This window comes from Manihot esculenta, chromosome 1 (genome assembly GCF_001659605.2).
Source record: "Manihot esculenta cultivar AM560-2 chromosome 1, M.esculenta_v8, whole genome shotgun sequence".
Classification (NCBI taxonomy): Eukaryota; Viridiplantae; Streptophyta; class Magnoliopsida; order Malpighiales; family Euphorbiaceae; genus Manihot; species Manihot esculenta.
In genome coordinates this window covers 28,764,417-28,787,803 of record NC_035161.2, presented here as the reverse complement: position 1 = coordinate 28,787,803, position 23,387 = coordinate 28,764,417, and the positions used below count along the sequence as shown (strand labels likewise).

The 23,387-nt window shown below is 37.7% G+C and overlaps 1 protein-coding gene and 1 pseudogene across 1 annotated transcript; both read right to left on the bottom strand.

The window, feature by feature from the left end:
* Positions 1 to 455: 455 nt before the first annotated feature.
* Positions 456 to 3,040, bottom strand: LOC110629498 (G-type lectin S-receptor-like serine/threonine-protein kinase LECRK3). The gene has a single exon (XM_021776496.2). It carries the CDS (start codon positions 2,935 to 2,937, stop codon positions 574 to 576), a length of 2,364 nt encoding a protein of 787 aa, XP_021632188.1. The 5' UTR covers positions 2,938 to 3,040; the 3' UTR covers positions 456 to 573.
* A 3,425-nt stretch (positions 3,041 to 6,465) lies between these two features.
* On the bottom strand, positions 6,466 to 8,826 carry LOC110623768 (annotated as a pseudogene).
* Positions 8,827 to 23,387: the final 14,561 nt, after the last annotated feature.

The following is a 23,387-nucleotide window of genomic DNA, read 5'->3' as shown; positions in this document are numbered from 1 at the left end:
ATTTTATTACTTTTTGTTGATTAAAATCGGTAGATTATCAATCATAGATGGATTATAAATAAATATATAAATTATATATGTTGTAGATAAATTAAAGAAAAATATTTAAATTATAATAGTATGTTGAGACATAAATAAATAAATAGTATATTAGTAAAATTAATAATATACTTTTAATATATCTAAATATTTAACGGTTTCATATATTGAAAAAAGTTAACGGTATGAAAAGATAAAAACTTTTAATGTGATTTTGAAAATAGAAAAATTAAGCTGTTAATTTTATAATCACATGAATTGAATAATAATTTTTTCCTTTTGTGCTGAGATAACTTTCCCATTCAAACAATTTTGAAAAAGAAATTTCGAAGTGTGTGAATAGGCAAGTTAGATTCCATTCGTGACTACTAAATCATTGATTGTTCTATTTGATCAATTATTAGGTTATTATAAGCTAAAGAGAAACACACCAATTTTATTAATAAGTTACTTACAGTCTATAATATATAATCATGGATTACCAATACCTTACCCTTCTGCAACACAGCTAAATTTCATGATGATGACGATTACTCAAACATCTGAATAAGTAGAGCTGAAGATGGGCAACGGTACTTCAACAAGTCCTTCTAGCATTTGCAGAGCCATCCTCATTGAAGGCCTTTTCGAAGGATCCTCTTGGATACACCAGATGGCTATGGTTACCCATCTGCTTACCCTGTCCTTATCAGCCATAGCTTCTTTATCAAACTCAACCACATCATCTATCCTCCCTTCCACAAAACAATCATAAACCCAGTCTATTAGTATCTCTTCCTGCTCGAGTTTCGGTACATTCTTTCTGCAGCAGATAATTTCTAACAACATAACGCCAAAACTGTAAATGTCTACTTTAGCTGTAATAGCTACATTTCTGAACCATTCAGGAGCCACATATCCTCTCGTTCCTCTGATATTGGTCATAGTTCGACTCTGGTTAGAGAGTAACAATTTCACTAACCCAAAATCAGAAATCCTTGCAGTGAAAAGTTCATCTAGGAGTATGTTTTCAGGCTTTATATCACAGTGAATGATTGGAACATCACACTCTTCATGTAAATACACAAGCCCTCTCGCAATCTCCAAGGCAATTTTAGCTCTTATATTCCAACCAGGCTTTGGAATCCCGAGGAGAAAATTTGCTAATGTACCATTAGTCATAAACTCATAAACCAAAAGGCGGTGAGCTCCCTCTTCACAGAAACCCAACAGCCGGACAAGATTCTTGTGGCATGTCTTCCCAATTGCCTTCAGTTCATTTCTGAATTCTTTGTCGGCCTCTAGGGACAACTTATCCAACTTCTTCACCGCGATTGCTTTATTTTCAGCAAAGTTCAGGATGCCTTTATAGACAATTGCGGAAGATCCCTTGCCGACTTGTTCTTTGAAGTTATTGGTTGCTTCCTCAAGTTCCTTATAAGTGAACACATGCAGATTTGATTCCAGGAGGGTTGAAACTTCAGTGGCTCTGTTTGATTTCCTTTTTCGTTTGAATAAGAGAATTAGAGGAACTATTATTAGAAGAAATGCATTCAGGGCAAGGGAGGTACTTAGTGATCCTAAGAGGATCGACTTATCCTTCTTCTTTATGTTGCATGCAGGACCAGGGTAATCCAAAGGAACACCTTTTCTAACTTTGATTAGAGCTCTTGAGTTCATATCAAATCTTCCGTTACCAAGAGGTATCCTTTTCTTCCAACACATTGAGTAACCAACAATGGCAACATCGCACATACAATCTTGCAAACAAGAAGTTCTGCATTGTTCTTCACTATAAGGCTGCAACCTTTCGTAATCTCCCTGAGGCCAATTCACATTTTTAAGCTCCTGCAATTCATATAATTCTTCCATGTTCTCTGATGCATCATCAACTCCACAACCCATAGGAAAATTTGGTTTGCAACCTCCAAATGGATTATTTTGATCCATAAGTGAATATCCAAGTGGGCACCTACAAGTAGGCCTGCCATTTGACATGCTGCAGTAGCTATTATACCCGCATGCACCACTACCAAGATCATTGCTTATGGCAGAACAAATATTTTCAGGGATGTATTGCACGATTGACCAGCTCTGCTCACCATTGGAGTCCCTGGGATGGGCATACTGCGTGAAGACTCCATTATAATCAAGTGTTGCTCGATAATAGTTTCCAGACACGCTGTGTGCTGTGTTCTGACTCTGCCATTGGAGTTGGACAATCATTCCATTTTTCTGCATCAAGTAGATATCAGATGATGATCCATTGAAAACAAGCTGTGAAACATTGGCAGAAGTTCCACTCTTAAAATAAGGATCATAACGAAACTCAGTTGGCCAGGCAAGTGGACTGAGCCGGAGATCACCATCGGAGAAATAAAGCTCAAACCTTCCTCTGGAGAAGTTTGTTTCTAAGAGTCTAGAGAACAAGGCAGTGCCTGGTTCCAGTGTTTGAGAAGGCAGGATGGTGTCTGTGGGATTTTTGAAGCTCTCCCATAGGTAATTGGAATTGGTACCAACAACAACAAAGTTGCCAGTGTCAAGCATAGCACCATAGGAAGCAGCTGAAGTTTGGTTGATTCCACTAGTCCATATTTGTTGACCACTAGGATCAGCAAGTACAAGGCCGTTGGCAGTAATCTGGAGCTTGGAGCCTTGTTGGACTGGATCATCTATTTTTGCGCTCCAAACAATAGTTTTATCAGGAATTTTGTCAAACCAGATGGCAAGAAAGAAGAGGTTGGTATTGTTGAGTTTTCGGAAACCGAAAGCGAAGTCCCCAAAAGGAGAAACGCATGGGGAGCTGTTGTCATCTGCAAGTAATGTTGTGTTCAAGTCGATCTTCTCCAAGCCAGAAATTAATTGTAGGAAAAACAGGAAGAAGGAAAAAACGAGTTTAGGCAATCCAATGGAAGCCATTGGAGTTTCTCTTGATTAGGGTGTCGATCACCTGTAATTTGAAAAGGGAGGGGGATCAAGCTTTTTCTATGAAAATAAATTTGAATATTTCAACATGGAAAATTCAAGCAACGTGTATCTTTCAGTGATAAATAGAAGAAGCTACCAATACTAAGTGGATGATTTAGACGTCTTTGACTTGACAACCTGTCAACAACAAAAGCCAACACGGTCTTTGCATGTGTATAGTATATGACCTTGCCATCCGTAGACCAGTGAAAAATTATGAATGATAAAAATAAATAAAATTCATATAATTCAAGATAAAGATGTCTTTAATTCATGAATTGAATATTGAAGTTTTTGAAAATGCGCAAGAAATTTCAAAAAAAATTTCTGATTAATATATTTTTTTTCCTTTAAATTTCAATACTCTGAAAAAATTGAGAAATTTTAGGTTTAATTTACAAGTTAAACTTTTAGTTTCTATAGTAATTTTTAAAATTTCATATTTTTAAAAAGAATTTCGGTGATTGAAATTATTTTAGAATAAAATTTGTATGAGAAAAAGTCACTTTCCACAAACCATGTATAGAAATTAAAATGAAGTACGAGCAAGGAACAAGCGTCTAACGCGACGCCACTCCAATTTGAACACGTGAAAATTGAATCTAACAGAAAAAAGCCAGCTGACTTTATAATAATGCTCCACATGGATTAATATTAATATAAAAATAATTTAATTAACTTATTTTGAATTTAAAATCGAATTATAATTAAATTACATCTTTTACTGAACAAAAAATAGCTTAAATAAAATTATAATTAATTAAAAAATTTTATCATTAACAAATTTTTATAATATAATTTTGAAAGTATAAAGTACAGAAATATTATATTATTATCAATGGTGCATATCTTAATTCAAATAAAATTAAAAATTATATAATTTAAAATCAAATCAAACCAAATAATATAAAAATTAAATTAAATTAAATTATGGCGTGGATTTGTTTGATTCAAACCAAACTTTGCTGATAACCTCAGATTTGGGCAAAAGAAATGATATTAGAATGGATAAATTATTCAGAAATTGAATGATTCGTGTACTGTTTAAGATGTTTGAATTTATTTAGTTACGCAGATACATCATACCCTTTCTAGGGAGTTTCTAATAATAATAATATAATATGTGTAGCTAATTCTTTATTAGAAAAATCTATCTTAAGCAGGACTTTTAATTGTTTGATTTGAAAATTTAAAAATTATTTTTTTATTTTTTATTTTTAATTATTATTATATTATAATAATATATTTAATATACATTTTATATTTAATTCTCTCTCTATTATTATTATTTTAAAAATATTTATTTTTTATTTATAAAAATTATGTTATTATTTTAACACATTATTTTTTATAATATATTTTATTATTTTAACACATTAATGTACTAATACGATAATTAAATAGTAATATAATAAGGTTTACTGATAAATTATTATAATATTTTTTATAAAATTTTATTTGTATTATATAGATAATTATTAAATAATTATAAAGGTATTATAAAAAAAATATTTAAGTGTTTACTATTAAACACATCGCAAGTATTATTTAATTTTAATATTATAAAATTAAGATATAAAATATAATAAAATATTATTAATTATAAAAATTATGTTATGATTATTTTGTTGAGATTGTTAGAGAAGTATTTAAAAGTTGATAATAAAGGAAATTGTGTCGTAAAATGTAAATTTAATTTTTATAATTTTAAATATTTATATTATATAAAATATATTTAATATTACATTATAAAAATTAAAGAGTACGTAAAAAATTAAAAAGTAGACTAACATATTTATTTATAAAAATAAATTATAAATAATTAAATACTCTCATACATTCGTACAATTGTAGCTTAATGTAATTTTATAATTCTAAATATCTCTTCCTTTATATAATATATATATATTAAAATTTATTACTATAATATATAAAATAACAATTAAATATTTTTATATTAATATTAATTATTAATATAATATATTTAATGTTATATTATAAAAATAAAGAGTATTCAAAAATATAAAGATTATTATAAAAAATAATTGATTAATAAAAATGATTATAAAAAATAATTAATTGTTTAGACATATACAACTGTTAAAGAAAATTATATAAAAATTTATTCAGTAAATTTATAATTAGTATTATTTAATTTTAATATTATTAAATTAATATGTTAAAACTAAAAAAATATGTTATAAATTAATAATATAATATAAATAATATTATTAAACTAATATATATACATATATTAATATACAATAACATAAAAATATAAAAATAAAAATAATTGTTAGGCTTATATATATAAAGAAACAAAGAGTCTATTTCTAAAAGATTAGAGAGAAGGCATTAAAAGAAACTCAATTGTTTTTTTTTTTATAAAATGAAAATTAAGAGATATCTGAAATCATATTTATTGAGATCTATGTATTATCGGATTAAATTTATAATTTAATTATTATGTTTATATATAAAAAAATAAAAATTTTATTAAATGAAGTAAATTAATGTATAATGAACATGTTATTTATAATACTAAAAATAAATAAAGATCTTCAGCAACTTAATAACATAATTTAAAAATTAAAATTAAAAAAAAATTAAACAAATATAATCTAATCTCCAAATATGTTTGAATTAATTCCAAGGTACCCTTCAATACACTATTAACTCTCAATCACTCTTTCAAATTCCTCTTTCATTCAATTCTTCTACTGTTATGCATGAAGGAAACGGAGTTCCACACACAGTTTGTTATCTCTCTTATTGTCTCATTGATGTTGGCATCACTAAGAAAATCTGCCACAGATTCAGCATCATTCTTTTTGCCCATGATTTCCATTTCCAAAGCATTGCTTGAAGTCCACACAATTTTGGTGGAAGTTCAGTTCGAGCAAGTCTTAGAGAAACTAAGAATGCTAGAGGATATTGGCATCTTTTAATTTTCAGGTATCTGCCTATCACATATTTGACAAAATGCTTAAAAGAATTATGCACTATATAACTGTCAAATATCTTGATTTTTCCATCTAAAGTGCAAAAACTCTTGCACCCATTATCCCACTTTCTTTGGTATAGATGAGGCAGGGAGATGATTTGTTACTTAGATGTGGGTTCTTTCCCCTTTTGAATAACAATGGACATATGCTAAAGGCTCTACTTATTACTGTACAATGAGAAACATACAAGAACATATTTAATTACAATTTTCATGACAGCTGAAGGTTAGCTATGGAGTTCTTATGTGTTTCCAAAAAGACAATAGAAGAAAATCCTGTAACAAAATTTTCTTATCCAATATTCAATTATACACAAAATGGAAAATCTTTTAAGGCTTTAAGTTAACTATCTATAATACCGAACTTTCTTTTTTTAAAAAAAAAAAAGAAAAAAAAAAGAAAAAAAGAAAAGGCAAAATCTATAATGTGTACTCTTCAATTACCAACACCTTATCCTCTCCAACAGATATAAATTTCATGATGGCAACGAATCAAAATCTGAATAACTATGGCTGAAAATGCAAATGGGGGGCAAGGCCACTTCAACTAATCCTTCTAACATCTGCAGAGCCATCTTCATCGAAGGCCTTTTCGAAGGATTCTCTTGAATACACCACATTGCTACCTTCACCCATCCTGTCACCCTCTCCTTATCAAATTCAATCACATCAGCTATCCTCCCTTCCACAAAACAATCACTAACCCAGTTTGTCAGTATCTCTTCGTTTTCGAGTTTCGATACATTTTTTCTGCAGCAGATGATCTCTAACAGCATAACTCCAAAACTGTAAGCGTCTACTTTAGCTGTAATAGGTACATTTCCGAACCATTCAGGAGCCACATATCCTCTTGTTCCTCTGATATTGGTCATGGTTCGACTCTGGTTAGTGAGTAACAATTTCACTAACCCAAAATCAGAAATTCTTGCAGTGAAAAGTTCGTCTAGGAGTATGTTTTCAGGCTTTATACCGCAATGAATGATTGGAACTTCACACTCTTCATGTAAATACACGAGCCCTCTTGCAATCTCCAAGGCAATTTTAGCTCTTATATTCCAGCCAGGCTTTGGAACCCCAAGGAGAAAATTTGCTAGTGTACCATTAGTCATAAACTCGTAAACCAACAGGCGGTGAGCTCCCTCTTCACAGAAACCCAGCAGTCGTACGAGATTCTTGTGGCATGTCTTCCCGATTGCTTTTAGTTGATTTCTGAATTCTTTGTCAGCCTCGTGGGACAACTTATCCAACTTCTTCACCGCGATTGCTTTATTTTCAGCAAAGTTCAGGATGCCTTTATAGACAATTGCGGAAGATCCCTTGCCGACTTGTTCTTTGAAGTTGTTGGTTGCTTCCTCAAGTTCCTTGTAAGTGAACACATACAGATTTGTTTCCAGAAGGACTGATGAAACTTCAACACGACCGTTTGGTTTCCATTTTTGTTTCAATAAGAAAATTAGAGTAACAATAATTAGAAGAAATGCATTGAGGGCAAGTGAAGAACTTAGAGATCCTACGAGGATGGACTTGTCCTTCTGCTTTATGCTTCAGGCAGGAGCAGGACTAGGGACGCCTTTTCTAACTTTGATTAGAGCTTTTGAGTTCCCAATTTCAAATCTTCCATTACCAAGAGGTACCCTTTTCTTCCAACAGATTGAGTTGCCAAAAATGGCAACATTACACATACAATCTTGCAAACAAGAAGTTCTGCATTGTTCTTCACTGTAAGGCTGCAGCCTTTCATAATCTCCCAGAGGCCAATTCACATTTTTAAGCTCTTGCAATTCGTGTAATTCTTCCAGATTCTCTGATGCTTCATCAACTCCACAACCCAGAGGAAATTTTGGTTTACACCCACCAAATGGGTTGTTCTGGTCCATAAGTGAATATCCAATCGGGCATGTACAGTTAGGCCTGCCATTTGACAAGCTGCAGTAGCTATTATAGCCACATGCACCACTACCAAGATCATTGAATATGGCAGAACAAATATTTTCAGGGATGTATTGCACGATTGACCAGCTCTGCTCACCATCGGAGCCCCTGGGATAGGCGTACCTTGTGAAGACTCCATTATAATCAAGTGTAGCTCGATAGTAATTTCCAGCCACACTAGGTGCTGCATTCTGACTCTGCCATGGGAGTTCGACAATTGTTCCATTGCTCTGCAACAAGTAGATGTTAGATGATTCATTGAAAACAAGCTGTGAACCATTGGCAGATGTTCCACTACTAAAATAAGGATTATACTGAAACACAGTTGGCCATGCAAGTGGACTGAGCTGGAGATCACCATTGGAGAAATAAAGATGAAACCTTCCTCTGGAGAAATTGGTTTCTGAGAGACTAGAGAACAAGGCTGTGCCTGGTTCCAGTGTTTGAGAAGGGAGGATGGTGTCTGTGGGATTCTTGAAGCTTTCCCATAGATGATCCGAATTGGAACCAACGATGACAAAGTTGCCAGTGTCAAGCATAGCACCATAGGAAGCAGCTGAAGTTTGGTTGATTCCACTAGTCCATATTTGTTGACCACTAGGATCACTAAGTACAAGGCCTTTGGCAGTAATCTTGAGCTTGGAGCCTTGCCGGGCTTGATTATCTCCATTTGCACGCCAAACGATGGTTTTATCAGGAATTCTGTCAAACCAGATGGCTAGCAAGAAGAGATTGGTATTCTTGAGCTTTTGGAAACCAAAAGCAAAGTCCCCGGAAGGTGAAAGCCATGGGGTGCTATTGTCATTTGCAAATAATGATGAGCTCAAGGTTATGTTCTCCGAGGCAGCAAATAATGATTGCAGGAGAAAGAGAGGCGAGAGAAAAAGGAGTTTATGAACTTCCATAGAAGCCATTGGAGTTTCTCTTAATTAGGAATTTAGGATAAGCCAAGGAATTGTATGGAGGATCAAATCTTTCTATGGAAAAAGCTCTGAAAAATTCAATTTGCATTGGAAAAAAAAAAAGTGATAAAACAAGCTACCATTCCAAGAAAATGATCTAGACATCTTTGACTACAAAACGTGCAAGCAAAAGAAGCCAACACGTTTCATCGCACGCCATATGCTTCAAGGTTTGTGACCTTGGCATGCATGATGGATCTGACTAACAAAAAAAAATATTACATGATGTGAATAACAAGAATTCATGTAATTAAGAATATAAATCTCTTGAATTCCAGTTATTATTTAATTTGGCTAATAAAATATATACATTCAAATTTAGAATTTGTAATATTTTTTAGAAAATAGTTATGTAAATTTTGCAAAGCATAAGAATTTAAAACCCATAGATAACTATTATGCTTATGATATTTTGTGTTTTGTGGGCGCTAAAGCCTTTGTCCGGCCTTCCTTTTAACCCTTCAGGCACAAAGAGAGCTAGCAAGCTCTTTTCTTCCTTCTCTAACCCTTCAGGGGTTTGGTTTTTCTTTTTTTTTTTCTTTGGTTCTCTTCTACCTTTTGGATCATCACGACGTCTCAGCTCTTGTTCAGATAATTTCTTGTTCCAATGGCGGTGGATCCAAAAAAACTCCTTTATCATACAAGCTAGAATTTTTTTCAAGTTGGGTCTGAGCCGGTCTATTTGTAGGCTTTGAGCCTTTTTATCAGAGCATTATGTGTATTAGCTTTGTAGCTTTTTGAGTTTTGAAACCTTATAATATTTATGCCTTTAGTGCCTTTTATTAATACTAGTTTTTTTTTTGTACGTAGGTTGCACTTATATACATATAATTTTATATATTTATTGTGTTAATGGTAAAATTTTAATTTTTAAATAATATTTTTAATTTAATTACACGATTGATGAATTTATAAAAATAAAAATTTTATTATATAAAATTTAAAATTATCATCATAAAATGCGATCGTAACATTTTAATAGTGTTATTGTTTGATTTTTTTCTGACTATTTATTAAGTAAAAATTTAAAAATTTTCTCATTAAAACTGACAGTATTTTATTAATTTATATTGAAAAATAAAAGCTATTAAAATTATTAAATAATAATATATATTTGATAAAAATAATCTAAATATTGTATTTGCTTTTGCATATTACAATATATTATTTTGTACATTTATTGTATATATTAATTTCATATAAATAACTATAAATAAAATATCTTTAAAGTGAAAATATTGAAATTAAAATTTAATTATAATAAATTAACTTAAAATAAAATAAAATATAAAAAGTTTAAAGTATATATACCTATTAGTAATTATATTTATATATTTAAACAGTGAAAAATTATAATATAAATATGATAGGATAATTTTATTTTCTTTGGCAATAATATATTGTATTAGTATGACTTCAATTTTTTATAAACAATAATACATTTAGTATCAAATAATTCTACTACACCATAGATTTTCTTCAAAGAAACATATAATTTTTTTTACTGCAATAATAAACATTACTATTAATATTTTTATTTTTGAAAATAAAATAAATATCAATAATATTTTTAATATGAAAAAAAAATACTTTTATGCGATAAATATAGGGATTATACTCTTCATATGACAAATTATATAGTTTATTTATTTTTTTACCTTATTATAAGTTAAAATTATTTTTTTATCCATTATTATTAGTATATAATGTTATGCTAATTTTTTGATAAATTATTACTTTAAGCATAAATCTATTAAAATAACTTAAAATGATTTTATTATATTGATAGCTAACAAATTATTTTAAACAAGATAAAAATAATAATTATTTTTGAATAATTTTAATTAAAATATCTCATTATATGAAATATGTTTCAGTCAGTTTAGAGCTGTCCAAAATGCTCCAACACCATGTAGCAAATAATAAAAAATTTATTCTTTTAGTGCTTCAGGAATGAGGGTATCTGGTCAAAGAGGGTCTGTCGTTTCTTTCTGCTGAAGAACTAGAACTTTTCGTTCTTTCGTATATCCAGCTGATACAGTTGGAAAAAGAGTGCAATACTCGGCTCGATATTATTGTTAAAGTAGATGAACTGGAATGCCATCAAAATCCTCCCGCTGTTGAGATGTAATTGAGCGACTGACAGCTTGTGAAATCGGAGAACTTCACCAAAAAATGTGTCCATTGGAAACTAGAGATCCGCCTTCAATTGTTCCTCGTATATCATGATGGTATCCTCCGCAGAGATCTAGTTATCCATACAAAATCTCTCAAGAGATCTGGCAGTGGTCATGCAAGTGGTCTACATTCCTCTTAGCTAGTATGGACGGGATGCCATTTACCAGGAGGCTGGCATTATCGTGGATCACCCTCATCGGAATGATGAGAGTTAGAGTGCGAATGTGACCGTCGGAAAAGGAGCTCGAGGTTGAACTTCCGCCGGAAGAAAACGAAGAGGAGCTATCCATCTTAGAAAAAGAATAGAGACAAGAGGTACCTTCAGAAAATGAGAGAATAAGAAACTGAGTGGTCGAGTTTTTTGTAGACAGAAGAAGGCAATTGAGAGCAAAAATGGTGATCATAGGAGAAAGTGAGATTTTATATTATGGTTTCAACGGCTGGTTTAAATGTGGCTCGAGAAGTAAGGTAAGTAGCATTTATATTCAAAATAGGCGAAGAGATGTGGGTATAGAGAGTAAATTTGTGCATGCCACGTGTCCAAGACCATAAAAACAATTGTAATCTTCGAATTTAAAGAGTCGAAGACTGATGGGGGATCTCTGATATGACATAATATTCAATCAAACTATACTATGAGTTGTCACCATATGACAGAGTCACGTGACAAGACCCTAATAAACTAAGACACTCAATTACAGAAGTTTCACCCCTAAAAAAAGAGATTCGGATATCATAATGGTCGATACTCGGAACGACAAAAGACTCTCCCTCTCCTGAATCGATCGAGCCTTTCATGACAAGGTATCATTAAAGGATGGTATCCAGCAGATCCCTATTGCGCCTATAATCGTATGATCCTTTATTCACTGGTCAGTACTAATTAGATTTTCAGAATATTCATTAACTAATTTCATCTTCTTCAGTATAAAAGCAAGGCATATACGGAGTCCAAGGTACGCATTTTTATACACTCTTCTGAACTCAAGCAACTTACTTATACTCTCTTCTTGATAAGTTTACTCACTTGAGTGTTGAAATAGGTGTCCATAGGTGCTAACTACCTCACCTTCTTTCTTTTATAGATTGACTAATTATCTAGAACTCATTTTGTAATACCCGGCTAGACTCCGGTATCGGAATTCCTACCGTCTGGTGGAATCTCGGATGTCGGAAACCTCTAGAAGGGTAAAATCATGATTTTATAAAATGTTTTAATGTATTTTATGGTTTTAAGCAAGGAAGAAATTAAGTTTTGAATGAAAATAACCTTGGGAGGAAGACTCAGGTTCGGCTGCCGAACCTCAAGTTCGGCTGCCAAACATGCATGTATTTCGGGAGTGCTTTAGGCCCCCGAAGGCATAAGTGAGGGAAGTCCAGGTTCGGCCGCCGAACATGGCATGCATGCGGAGGCACGTTAGGCCCTCGAAAGTGGCCTGGCCAGCCACCTATAAAGGGGTCCCTTGTTCGAAACGGGCGAGCTTTTCTCTCCATTTTCGGCCAAGGTGAGCTCTCCGCCGTCCCTTGTTGATTTTGAGCTTTTTCCTTCGAATCTTCATGATTTTCTTATGAGTTTTCACTTGGTTTGAAGATATTTGAGCAAAAGAGCAAGTTTGGAAGCTTGGAGACCAAAGAGTTGATTTCTCCCCATCTCCAAGCTAGGATCGTTTTTCCTCTCGATCTTCAAGAGGTAAGCTTAGATCCAACCTTCCTTGTATGTTTTAAACCAGTTCTATGAAGATCTATGGGGTAAAAATGCATGTGTAGGTTTATGTTGAGTTTTTGGTTAAATGTGTGCTTTTGAGCAATGTATGTTGTATATGCATGTTTGATGTGTTGTAGTTGGGGTTTAGCATAGTTTGAAGCCCCTAGGAGCTTGAATGCTTGAGTTTGCATGTTGTAAAATAGGTAAATGCATGTTGAATGAGTTGGGAGGCGTATGTGCATGAGTTGAGGCTGAGTTCTGCCTTTGGAAGAACTCAGGTTCGGCAGCCGAAGGGACTTTCGGCCGCCGAACCTGCCTGTGGAGGCCAACTTTTGGCTGCCGAACCCTGCCCCCGAAAGTGGACTTTCGGCTCTGGAAGGGAGTTTCGGCCGCCGAAGGTGCCGCCGAACATGCATGAGTTTCGTCTCTGGAGGGAACCTTCGGCCGCCGAAAGTGCCGCCGAAGGTGCATGACTTTCGGCTCTGGAGGGCCTTTCGGCCGCCGAACCTGCCGCCGAAAGTGCCCTGTGCAGCCCTCCTTTGCATGTTTCCTATGATTGTTTTGAGGGGTTTTTGGGGGTTTTTGGGGAGTATTTTAGAGTCATGTCCTTGTATGTTTGGTCCCTCATTTGAGTCCACCTGTGTAGGTTCGGTCCCGAGGAACCGAGGACCCCAGCAGTGAGTCAGCTGCTCCAATGTCTGGTCAGAGCTAGCCAGAGGTGAGTGGAATAACTCTTTATGTTTTGAAATAAATACTGAATATTTCAACATGATTCACGCATCATGAATACCATGTGATATATTAGGGTGTTTGCATTAGTATTCACGAATATGTTGCATTGCATATTATGTTGTTGATGTGGATGAGTGTTGAGTGATCCATTAGCCCTCGTATGTTATATCATGATATGTGATGATACGGTATGGAAGTCCAGGAAGACCCATTCTACGTCCCTGGCACTATGTAAGAGAAAGTCCAGGAATACCCATTCTACGTCCCTGGCATCTTGGAATGTTATGTTATGTTATGTAAGAGAAAGACCAGAACCCATTCTACGTTCTGGCACTATTGGAAAAAATGTAGAGGGCTATTGGTGACAAATTCATCCTTGATGTGATTTGTCGTGATGTGATGCATTTCATGAAAGCATGAACTTTTAATACAATGTTTTATTATTCTACTCACTGGGCTCTTTAGCTCACCCCTCTCCCTTAACCCCCAGGTTTGCAGGTACGGGATAGACCAGGAGGTCAGCTAGAGTAAAGTTTTGGTCATGTAATAGCTAGTGGTGGACATGATAAATATTGAAATGTAATGATTAGTATTAAACAGTTATGTAATGTAATAATGAGTATTGAGGTATAGAATTGTGCTTGACCCTAGTATGTTGTCCATCCCTTTTTGGTTACATGATCTTTTAATGAAATGTTTTATGATGTTTATGTAAATCAAACTTAATGTATGTTGTCACCCCATTGGAGCATTGATGAGGACTCCAAAGAGGGGTTAATGTTTATGATTATGTTTATGAATAGTGCATGTGCAAGTTGAGTTTGGTGAATGAATGAAAAGAAAAGTTCAAAATTTTTATGTATGTGTTGATCATGTATGGGATTAAACAGGTTTACAGGATGTATGTCAGGCTTGCTACGGGTCCCGGCGGCCTTATGCCGATCTGGATCCTAACGCCGGTAGCGGTCCAATTTTCGGGTCGTTACAGATTGGTATCAGAGCCCTAGGTTCATATGGTCGGACCTAGAGTGTCGGGCTCATAGATGTTCTAGAAGGTCAAGCACAATAGGAAGATCATGTCCACTAGGATAGGATGTAGAGTCCTGTCTTGATTGATGATGTGAAATGCCATGATATAATGTATGTGCATTAATGATATGCTATGTATGTGATGCAGGTTCATGTGTTTTCACATGAACCATTTGATGCTAATGTTTATGTGATGTGTACTGTTTTTCAGTAAACAGGATGAGAGGAACTCGTCGATCTGCACGATTGACTGGAGTACCACCCCAGGACGAGGGCACAGATGCCCGTCCTCCTGCATTGCCTAGGGCAATGTCAAGTAGGTCCAGCAGGGAAAGAGCAGTAAGAGACCCTAGAAGGTCTTTGGATCTGGGTAGAAGCAGATCAGTGAGGGGAACAGTTCAGGGAGGAATGTCAGAGGATATGGGGGATGATATGGATGTGGATCATAGGAGGGATGGCAGTCTTGGAGTGAGTATGTTGGAAGAGGGCATGGGAGAGTCCCAATGAGGCACTCAGGCCTCGGGATTTGTTCAGCCACCCCAGTACCTACCCTTTTCTCAAAATCCCGGGTATTCGATGGGAGGTACATCGGATTACCCCAGCTTTAACCCTTATCACTCACACATGCCATACCCACCTTTCTACCCACCATACCCACAGTACCCTATGTACCCACCCCCATCATTCTATCCCGGTACAACAAACTCTACCCCAGGGGATGCTGCACCTCCTCCACCACCAGCAGAACCTACTGTCCCAGTAACCCAAATGCCTAAGCCTAGCTCATCTGGAGGGAGCAAGGTCAAGATGACCGATTACATGAAGCTGGGTGCTCCCCAGTATGAAACCGGTGATGATCCGTTTGTGTATCTTGAGAGGGTCAGAACGATTACAGATGAGATAGGAGCTGATGACAGTAGAGCCATTCAGATGGTTGGATTCACACTGAAATGCAAAAAGGCCCGTGAGTGGTTTAAAAACTACGTGAACCCGAGGTTGGACAACCTATCATGGGAGGAGTTTGCAAATGAGTTTGCAGGATGGGCTTTCCCTGACAGTTCAAGAGAGTTGAAGATGATTGAATTTGAGCAGTTGAGGCAGTCAGATGAGATGAGTGTGGATGAGTATACAGACAGATTCTTAGAGCTGTTGCCATTTGCTGGGCAGAATTTGGACACAGATCAGAAGAAGTCAAGGAGGTATATCATGAGGCTCCATTCCAGGTATTCCTCCTTGATCCAGTCAGCAAAGAGGGGGAGTTTCCATGCCATAGTGGATATGGCTCAGAGGATGGAGGCTAGTGCAATCATCGAGGGAAAAGTTAAGCAGTCAGTGGCACAACCTTCTGGTTCCAAGACCCTAGGTGGGGGAAGAGTAGACCCTTCTTCTCTGAGTTCAGCTAGCAAGAGGTGGAGCAATACCACTAAGAAGTCAAAGAAGAACAAGTTCTAGAATAAGACCAAGTCAGGTCTGGGATTGGGAAGTGGCTCGAGCTCAGGTGCAGATAATGCAGCATGTAGGAAGTGTGGGAAGCCGCACAAGGGAGTATGTTTGGTTGGGACAACAGCCTGCTACAGATGTGGGCAGGAGGGGCACATGTCATGGGAGTGTCCTAGAGCAGCTTCTGTGGCACAGTCCCAGCAGACAGCTTCGGGTAGTGTGGCTCAGCCAGCAGCTCCAGCCGCGACTCAGGCTAGTGGCAGAGGCCGAGGGAGAGGGGCAGCCTCTTCTTCAGCGGGTTTCAGGGGTGAAGGTCCATCAGCTCCAGCACGGATCTTCACCATGACTCAGCAGGAGGCAAATACATCAAACACAGTGGTGTTAGGTAATCTCGTCATTGGTTGTTCTGATGTTTATGCCTTAATGGACCCTGGTGCATCGCATTCTTTCATTGCTCCGAGAGTCGTCGAGAGGTTGGGATTGATGGTCTCTGGGTTAGAGTGTCCCTTATGGGTCAGTGGACCCAAGTGTGACCCGTCAGTGGCAGAGTCAGTCTACCAGTGTAGTCCAGTTTTTGTTGAGGGAAGATGCCTTTCTGCCGACCTTGTGGTTCTAGATTTGACAGATTTTGACGTCATTCTAGGGATGGATTGGCTATCTACCCATGGTGCTACCTTGGATTGTAGAGACAAGGTAGTCAGATTCAGATGTCAGGATGGGTCAGAGGTTGTCTTCAGAAGAGACGGGAGGAGTACACCTAGAGGTTTGATATCAGCCCTACAGGCTCGTAGGCTACTCAGGAGGGGTTGTCAGGGTTTTCTAGCTCATGTGAGAGAGCTGGATAGTCATGTCAGAGAGCCCGCCTCAGTGCCCGTGGTCAGTGAGTTTTTAGATGTCTTCCCAGACGAGCTGCCAGGTTTACCACCTGCTAGGGAGATAGAGTTTGAAATTGAGTTAATGCCTGGAACTAGACCGATCTCTATCCCTCCCTACAGGATGGCACCAGTAGAACTGAAGGAGCTTAAAGAGCAGTTGCAAGAGCTGGTAGATAAGGGCTTCATCCGACCGAGTACCTCACCTTGGGGTGCTCCAGTGTTGTTTGTGAAAAAGAAAGATGGATCCCTTAGACTTTGTATCGACTACAGGCAGTTGAACAAAGTCACTACCAAGAATAAGTACCCGTTGCCTAGGATCGACGATCTATTCGACCAGCTAGCAGGAGCAGGTTGTTTCTCCAAAATAGATCTGAGATCTGGGTACCATCAGCTGAGGATAAGAGAAGAGGATGTGTCGAAGACGGCGTTCAGAACCAGATATGGGCACTATGAGTTCCTTGTAATGCCGTTCGGGTTGACCAATGCCCCTGCAGCATTCATGGATCTCATGAACAGAGTTTTCAGTCAATACCTGGATCACTTCGTTATTGTCTTCATAGATGATATCTTAGTGTATTCCAGGAATGCAGAGGAGCATGCCCATCATCTGAGGTTAGTTCTGCAGACTTTGAGGGAACACGGCTTATATGCCAAGTTCTCCAAATGTGAGTTTTGGCTGAGGAGCATTTCATTCTTGGGGCATGTGGTGTCAGAAAATGGAATCGAGGTAGACCCCAAGAAAGTGGAAGCTGTAGCAAATTGGCCTAGACCCACTACAGTGACAGAGATCAAGAGTTTCTTGGGTTTAGCAGGTTACTACAGGAGGTTCGTTCAGGACTTCTCTAAAATTGCAGCTCCCATGACCAGATTGACCAAGAAGAATCAGAGGTTTGTGTGGACCGACCAGTGTGAGGAGAGCTTTGAGGAGCTAAAGAAGAGGTTGACTTCAGCACCAGTGTTGGCTCTGCCATCTAGTAATGAAGACTTTGCAGTGTATTGTGATGCGTCCCGAGTGGGACTGGGTTGTGTACTGATGCAGAATGAAAGGGTGATTGCTTATGCTTCTAGACAGCTGAAGAAGCACAAGTTGAATTACCCTACACATGACCTAGAGATGGCAGCTGTAATCTTTGCACTCAAGATGTGGAGGCACTACCTTTATGGGGTAAAATGTGAGATCTTCACCTATCATAAGAGCCTGCAGTACATCCTGAGTCAGAGAGAGCTGAATCTGAGGCAGAGGAGGTGGGTAGAACTGCTTAGTGACTATGATTGCAAGATTCAGTACCATCCGGGTAAGGCGAATGTTGTGGCAGACGCCTTAAGTCGGAAATCACTTGGCAGTTTGTCCCACATTTCAGCAGAGAGAAGACCAGTGGTGAGGCAGTTCTTCGAACTCATTAATGAAGGTCTACGGTTGGAGTTGTCTGGTACAGGTGCTTTGATAGCTCAGATGAGAGTGGCACCCGTGTTTCTGGAGCAGGTGGCTCAGAAACAGCATGAGGACTCAGAGTTAGTGAAGATTGCCAGGACTGTTCAGTCAAGCAAGAATGAAGAGTTCAGATTTGACAGCAAGGGGATCCTCCGCTATGGGAATAGATTGTGTGTACCAGATGATGTAGGTCTGAAGGGAGACATTATGATAGAGGCTCATAATGCCAGATACAGCGTTCACCCCGGAGCCACTAAGATGTATCAAGATCTGAAGAGAGTTTATTGGTGGCCAGCTATGAAAAGAGAAGTGGCACAGTTCGTGTCAGCCTGCGAAGTATGTCAGAGGGTGAAGCTAGAACATCAGAAGCCGGTTGGAATGCTTAACCCACTACCTATTTCAGAGTGGAAATGGGAGAATATTGCTATGGACTTCGTGGTGGGGTTACCGGCAGCATCCAACAGAATGGACTCCATATGGGTGATTGTGGACAGACTGATCAAATCTGCTCACTTCATTCCTGTCAGGAGTAACTACTCTGTGGACAAGTTGGCGCAGGTGTATGTTGATGAGGTTGTCAGGTTGCATGGGGTTCCTGTTTCAATAGTGTCTGATAGAGGACCCCAGTTCACCTCCAGGTTTTGGCGGAGCCTGCAGAACGCTATGGGTACCAGGTTAGATTTTAGCACTGCTTTCCATCCTCAGACGGACGGATAATCAGAGAGGACCATCCAAACAATAGAGGATATGCTCAGAATGTGTGTGCTGAATTTTGGCGGTTCTTGGAGGCAGCATCTACCTTTGGTGGAGTTTGCCTACAATAACAGCCATCATGCTAGCATCGGGATGGCTCCCTATGAAGTTTTATATGGAAGGAAGTGCAAGTCGCCTGTCTGTTGGGAAGAAGTTGGAGAAAGGGCCTTGGCAGGTCCTGAGTTAGTAGAGATCACCAGCAGAGTGGTGCCCATAATCAGAGAAAGGATCAAAACTGCTACAAGCAGACAGAAGAGTTATGCAAATGTCCGCAGAAGGCTAGTAGAGTTTCAGGAGGGGGATTTGGTATTGCTCAAGGTGTCTCCAATGAAAGGGGTGATTCGGTTCGGGAAGAAAGGTAATCTAGCTCCACGATACATCGGACCCTTTGAAATCTTGCAAAAGATTGGAAGTGTATCGTACAAGTTAGACTTGCCTGCTTCAATGGAGAGAATCCATCCGGTTTTTCATGTTTCCATGTTAAGGAAATTTGTGTCGGATCCGAGCAAGGTTCTTAGTGAGCCTGATGTGGAGATCCAAGAAGATCTCACCTATGTTGAACAGCCAGTACGGATCCTAGACACTCAAATCAGAAAGTTGAGAAACAAGAAAATCCCGATAGTGAAAGTCCTTTGGAATCACCACAACATCGAAGAGTGTACCTGGGAGACACGGGAGTCCATGCTCCAGCAATATCCTCATCTCTTCTAAGGTGAGCGTTATGTGTTTGTTGTGTGGTTATGTTTTATGCTTTGTATGTTCATGTTTTATGCCATGCTATGTTTGTTTGGTGAACATTCGGGGACGAATATTCTTAAGGGGGGAAGAATGTAATACCCGGCTAGACTCCGGTATCGGAATTCCTACCGTCTGGTGGAATCTCGGATGTCGAAAACTTCTAGAAGGGTAAAATCATGATTTTATAAAATGTTTTAATGTATTTTATGGTTTTAAGCAAGGAAGAAATTAAGTTTTGAATGAAAATAACCTTGGGAGGAAGACTCAGGTTCGGCCGCCGAACCTCAAGTTCGGCTGCCGAACATGCATGCATTTCGGGAGTGCTTTAGGCCCCCGAAGGCATAAGTGAGGGAAGTCAAGGTTCGGCCACCGAACCTTAAGTTCGGTCACCGAACATGGCATGCATGCGGAGGCACGTTAAGCCCTCGAAAGTGGCCTGGCCAGCCACCTATAAAGGGGTCCCTTGTCCGAAACGGGCGAGCTTTTCTCCCCATTTTCGGCCAAGGTGAGCTCTCTGCCGTCCCTTGTTGATTTTGAGCTTCTTCCTTCGAATCTTCATGATTTTCTTATGAGTTTTCACTTGGTTTGAAGATATTTGAGCAAAAGAGCAAGTTTGGAAGCTTGGAGACCAAAGAGTTGATTTCTCCCCATCTCCAAGCTAGGATTATTTTTCCTCTCGATCTTCAAGAGGTAAGCTTAGATCCAACCTTCCTTGTATGTTTTAAACCAGTTTTATGAAGATCTATGGGGTAGAAATGCATGCGTAGGTTTATGTTGAGTTTTTGGTTAAATGTGTGCTTTTGAGCAATGTATGTTGGATATGCATGTTTGATGTGTTGTAGTTGGGGTTTAGGATAGTTTGAAGCCCCTAGGAGCTTGAATGCTTGAGTTTGCATGTTGTAAAATAGGTAAATGCATGTTGAATGAGTTGGGAGGCGTATGTGCATGAGTTGAGGTTGAGTTCTGCCTTTGGAAGAACTCAGGTTCGGCAGCCGAAGGGACTTTCGGCCGCCGAACCTGCCTGTGGAGGCCAACTTTTGGCTGCCGAACCCTGCCCCCGAAAGTGGACTTTCGGCTCTGGAAGGGAGTTTCGGCCGCCGAAGGTGCCGCCGAACATGCATGAGTTTCGTCTCTGGAGGGAACCTTCGGCCACCGAACCTGCCGCCGAAAGTGCCCTGTGCAGCCCTCCTTTGCATGTTTCCTATGATTGTTTTGAGGGGTTTTAGGGGGTTTTTGGGGAGTATTTTAGAGTCATGTTCTTGTATGTTTGGTCCCTCATTTGAGTCCACCTGTGTAGGTTCGGACCCGAGGAACCGAGGACCCCAGCAGTGAGTCAGCTGCTCCAGTGTCTGGTCAGAGCTAACCAGAGGTGAGTGGAATAACTCTTTATGTTTTGAAGTAAATAATGAATATTTTAGCATGATTCACGCATCATGAATACCATGTGATATATTAGGGTGTTTGCATTAGTATTCACGAATATGTTGCATTGCATATTATGTTGTTGATGTGGATGAGTGTTGAGTGATCCATTAGCCCTCGTATGTTATGTCATGATATGTGATGATACGGTATGGAAGTCCAGGAAGACCCATTCTACGTCCCTGGCACTATGTAAGAGAAAGTCCAGGAAGACCCATTCTACGTCCCTGGCACTATGTAAGAGAAAGTCCAGGAAGACCCATTCTACGTCCCTGGCATCTTGGAATGTTATGTTATGTTATGTAAGAGAAAGACTAGGACCCATTCTACGTTCTGGCACTATTGAAAAAAATGTAGAGGGCTATTGGTGACAAATTCATCCTTGATGTGATTTGTTGTGATGTGATGCATTTCATGAAAGCATGAACTTTTAATACAATATTTTATTATTCTACTCACTGGGCTCTTTAGCTCACCCCTCTCCTTTAACCCCCGGGTTTGCAGGTACGGGATAGACCAGGAGGTTAGCTAGAGTAAAATTTTGGTCATGTAATAGCTAGTGGTGGACATGATAAATATTGAAATGTAATGATTAGTATTAAACAGTTATGTAATGTAATAATGAGTATTGAGGTATAGAATTGTGTTTGACCCTAGTATGTTGTCCATCCTTTTTGGTTACATGATCTTTTAATGAAATGTTTTATGATATTTATGTAAACCAAACTTAATGTATGTTGTCACCCCATTGGAGCATTGATGAGGACTCCAAAGAGGGGTTAATGTTTATGATTATGTTTATGAATAGTGCATGTGCAAGTTGAGTTTGGTGAATGAATTAAAAGAAAAGTTCAAAATTTTTATGTATGTGTTGATAATGTATGGGATTAAACAGGTTTATAGGATGTATGTCAGGCTTGCTACGGGTCCCGGCGGTCTTATGCCTATCTGGATCCTAGCGCTGGTAGCGGTCCGATTTTCGGATCGTTACACATTTTTTGCCACATCATGTATTATTAAATTGAAATTTTTTTACACACTTATATATATATATATATATATATAGACATATGGTGAATAAAATAATAATATATTAATTAAATTATATTAAAATTTAAATTAGTAATAGTTTATTAACTAAATGTATATAAATTAAGTGCGTGTAAAGAATTTATGTTAAATCTAAACTATGTGGCTATGGGCATAACAGGAAGCCGCATGAGAGGTGAGATTAGGAAAAAAGAAAGAAAGAGAAAGGAAAAGGGAAAGGGTTTTGGAAGCAGAATCGGTCGTTGGTGCTTCGTGTGAATGAAGGGGAGCGTGTTTTATTATTCTCGTTGCCTCCGATTTATTTCTGTTTAGCTTTCCTTATCCTAGGTTTGTTTTATTTTTTCCCTATCCAAATCTAGCTTTTGTGATTTTCCCATGCCATAGTAGGACAACAATTGTTTGATTCTTTTAATTTTATTTGTTATGTTTATTTTATAGATTCTTATTGTTTCTTTATGAGGGCTGTTATTCTGGATCTCAAGAGGTTTAGTGGTTCTTATTTGATTCTCCAAAAAGGTTTCAACTAATGTGACATTGTAATTCAGGACTATGCCGCCACGTCAAGTGATTTGCACTCTCACGAACCGATGACTTACCGAGAATTTTATAGCATTCTTCCTTAATGTATTTCTAGATTAATTTGAACCGCTACTACTTTTTGTACTCCCTAGTGACTCTATTTTCTTGATTGATCGAGCATGCATACTTGTTTGTTGTGCCTCCTGTTATCTTCTGGTCGTCGTTGTGCTGTGTTGTTCTATTACTCACGCTTGACAACTCCGACAGTGAGCGATGAGTGGTGTTCTATTGAGCGGTATGTCAACGTTTCTGCGATGGGCTGAATTGTGGTTGTTAGGTCTTGGCCCATTGCAGAGCTATGGTGGTTTTGTGGATTCTGAAGTGTGGGCTTAAGCGCTTTAGTGATTTGGGTTGTGGTTTATGGGTGGATTATTGTTTGTGAGTAATCTTTTGAGTTGAGTTTCTGTTGTAACCCTCTTTACCTTTGTACTTGCCCAGCTTGGCCTTCTAAAATGCAATCTTTGCAGTGTATATAAAAAAAATGGAAAAAGGAAAGAAAAGAAATGCACGAGCTAGCTTTAAGTTTACATTTACCTTTCAGTAGCATAATTTATTTTATAATAAAATACTT

Excerpts from the sequence above, each read along its gene's own strand:
- LOC110629498 (XM_021776496.2), bottom strand. The coding sequence starts at position 2,937 with ATGGCTTCCATTGGATTGCCTAAACTCGTTTTTTCCTTCTTCCTGTTT.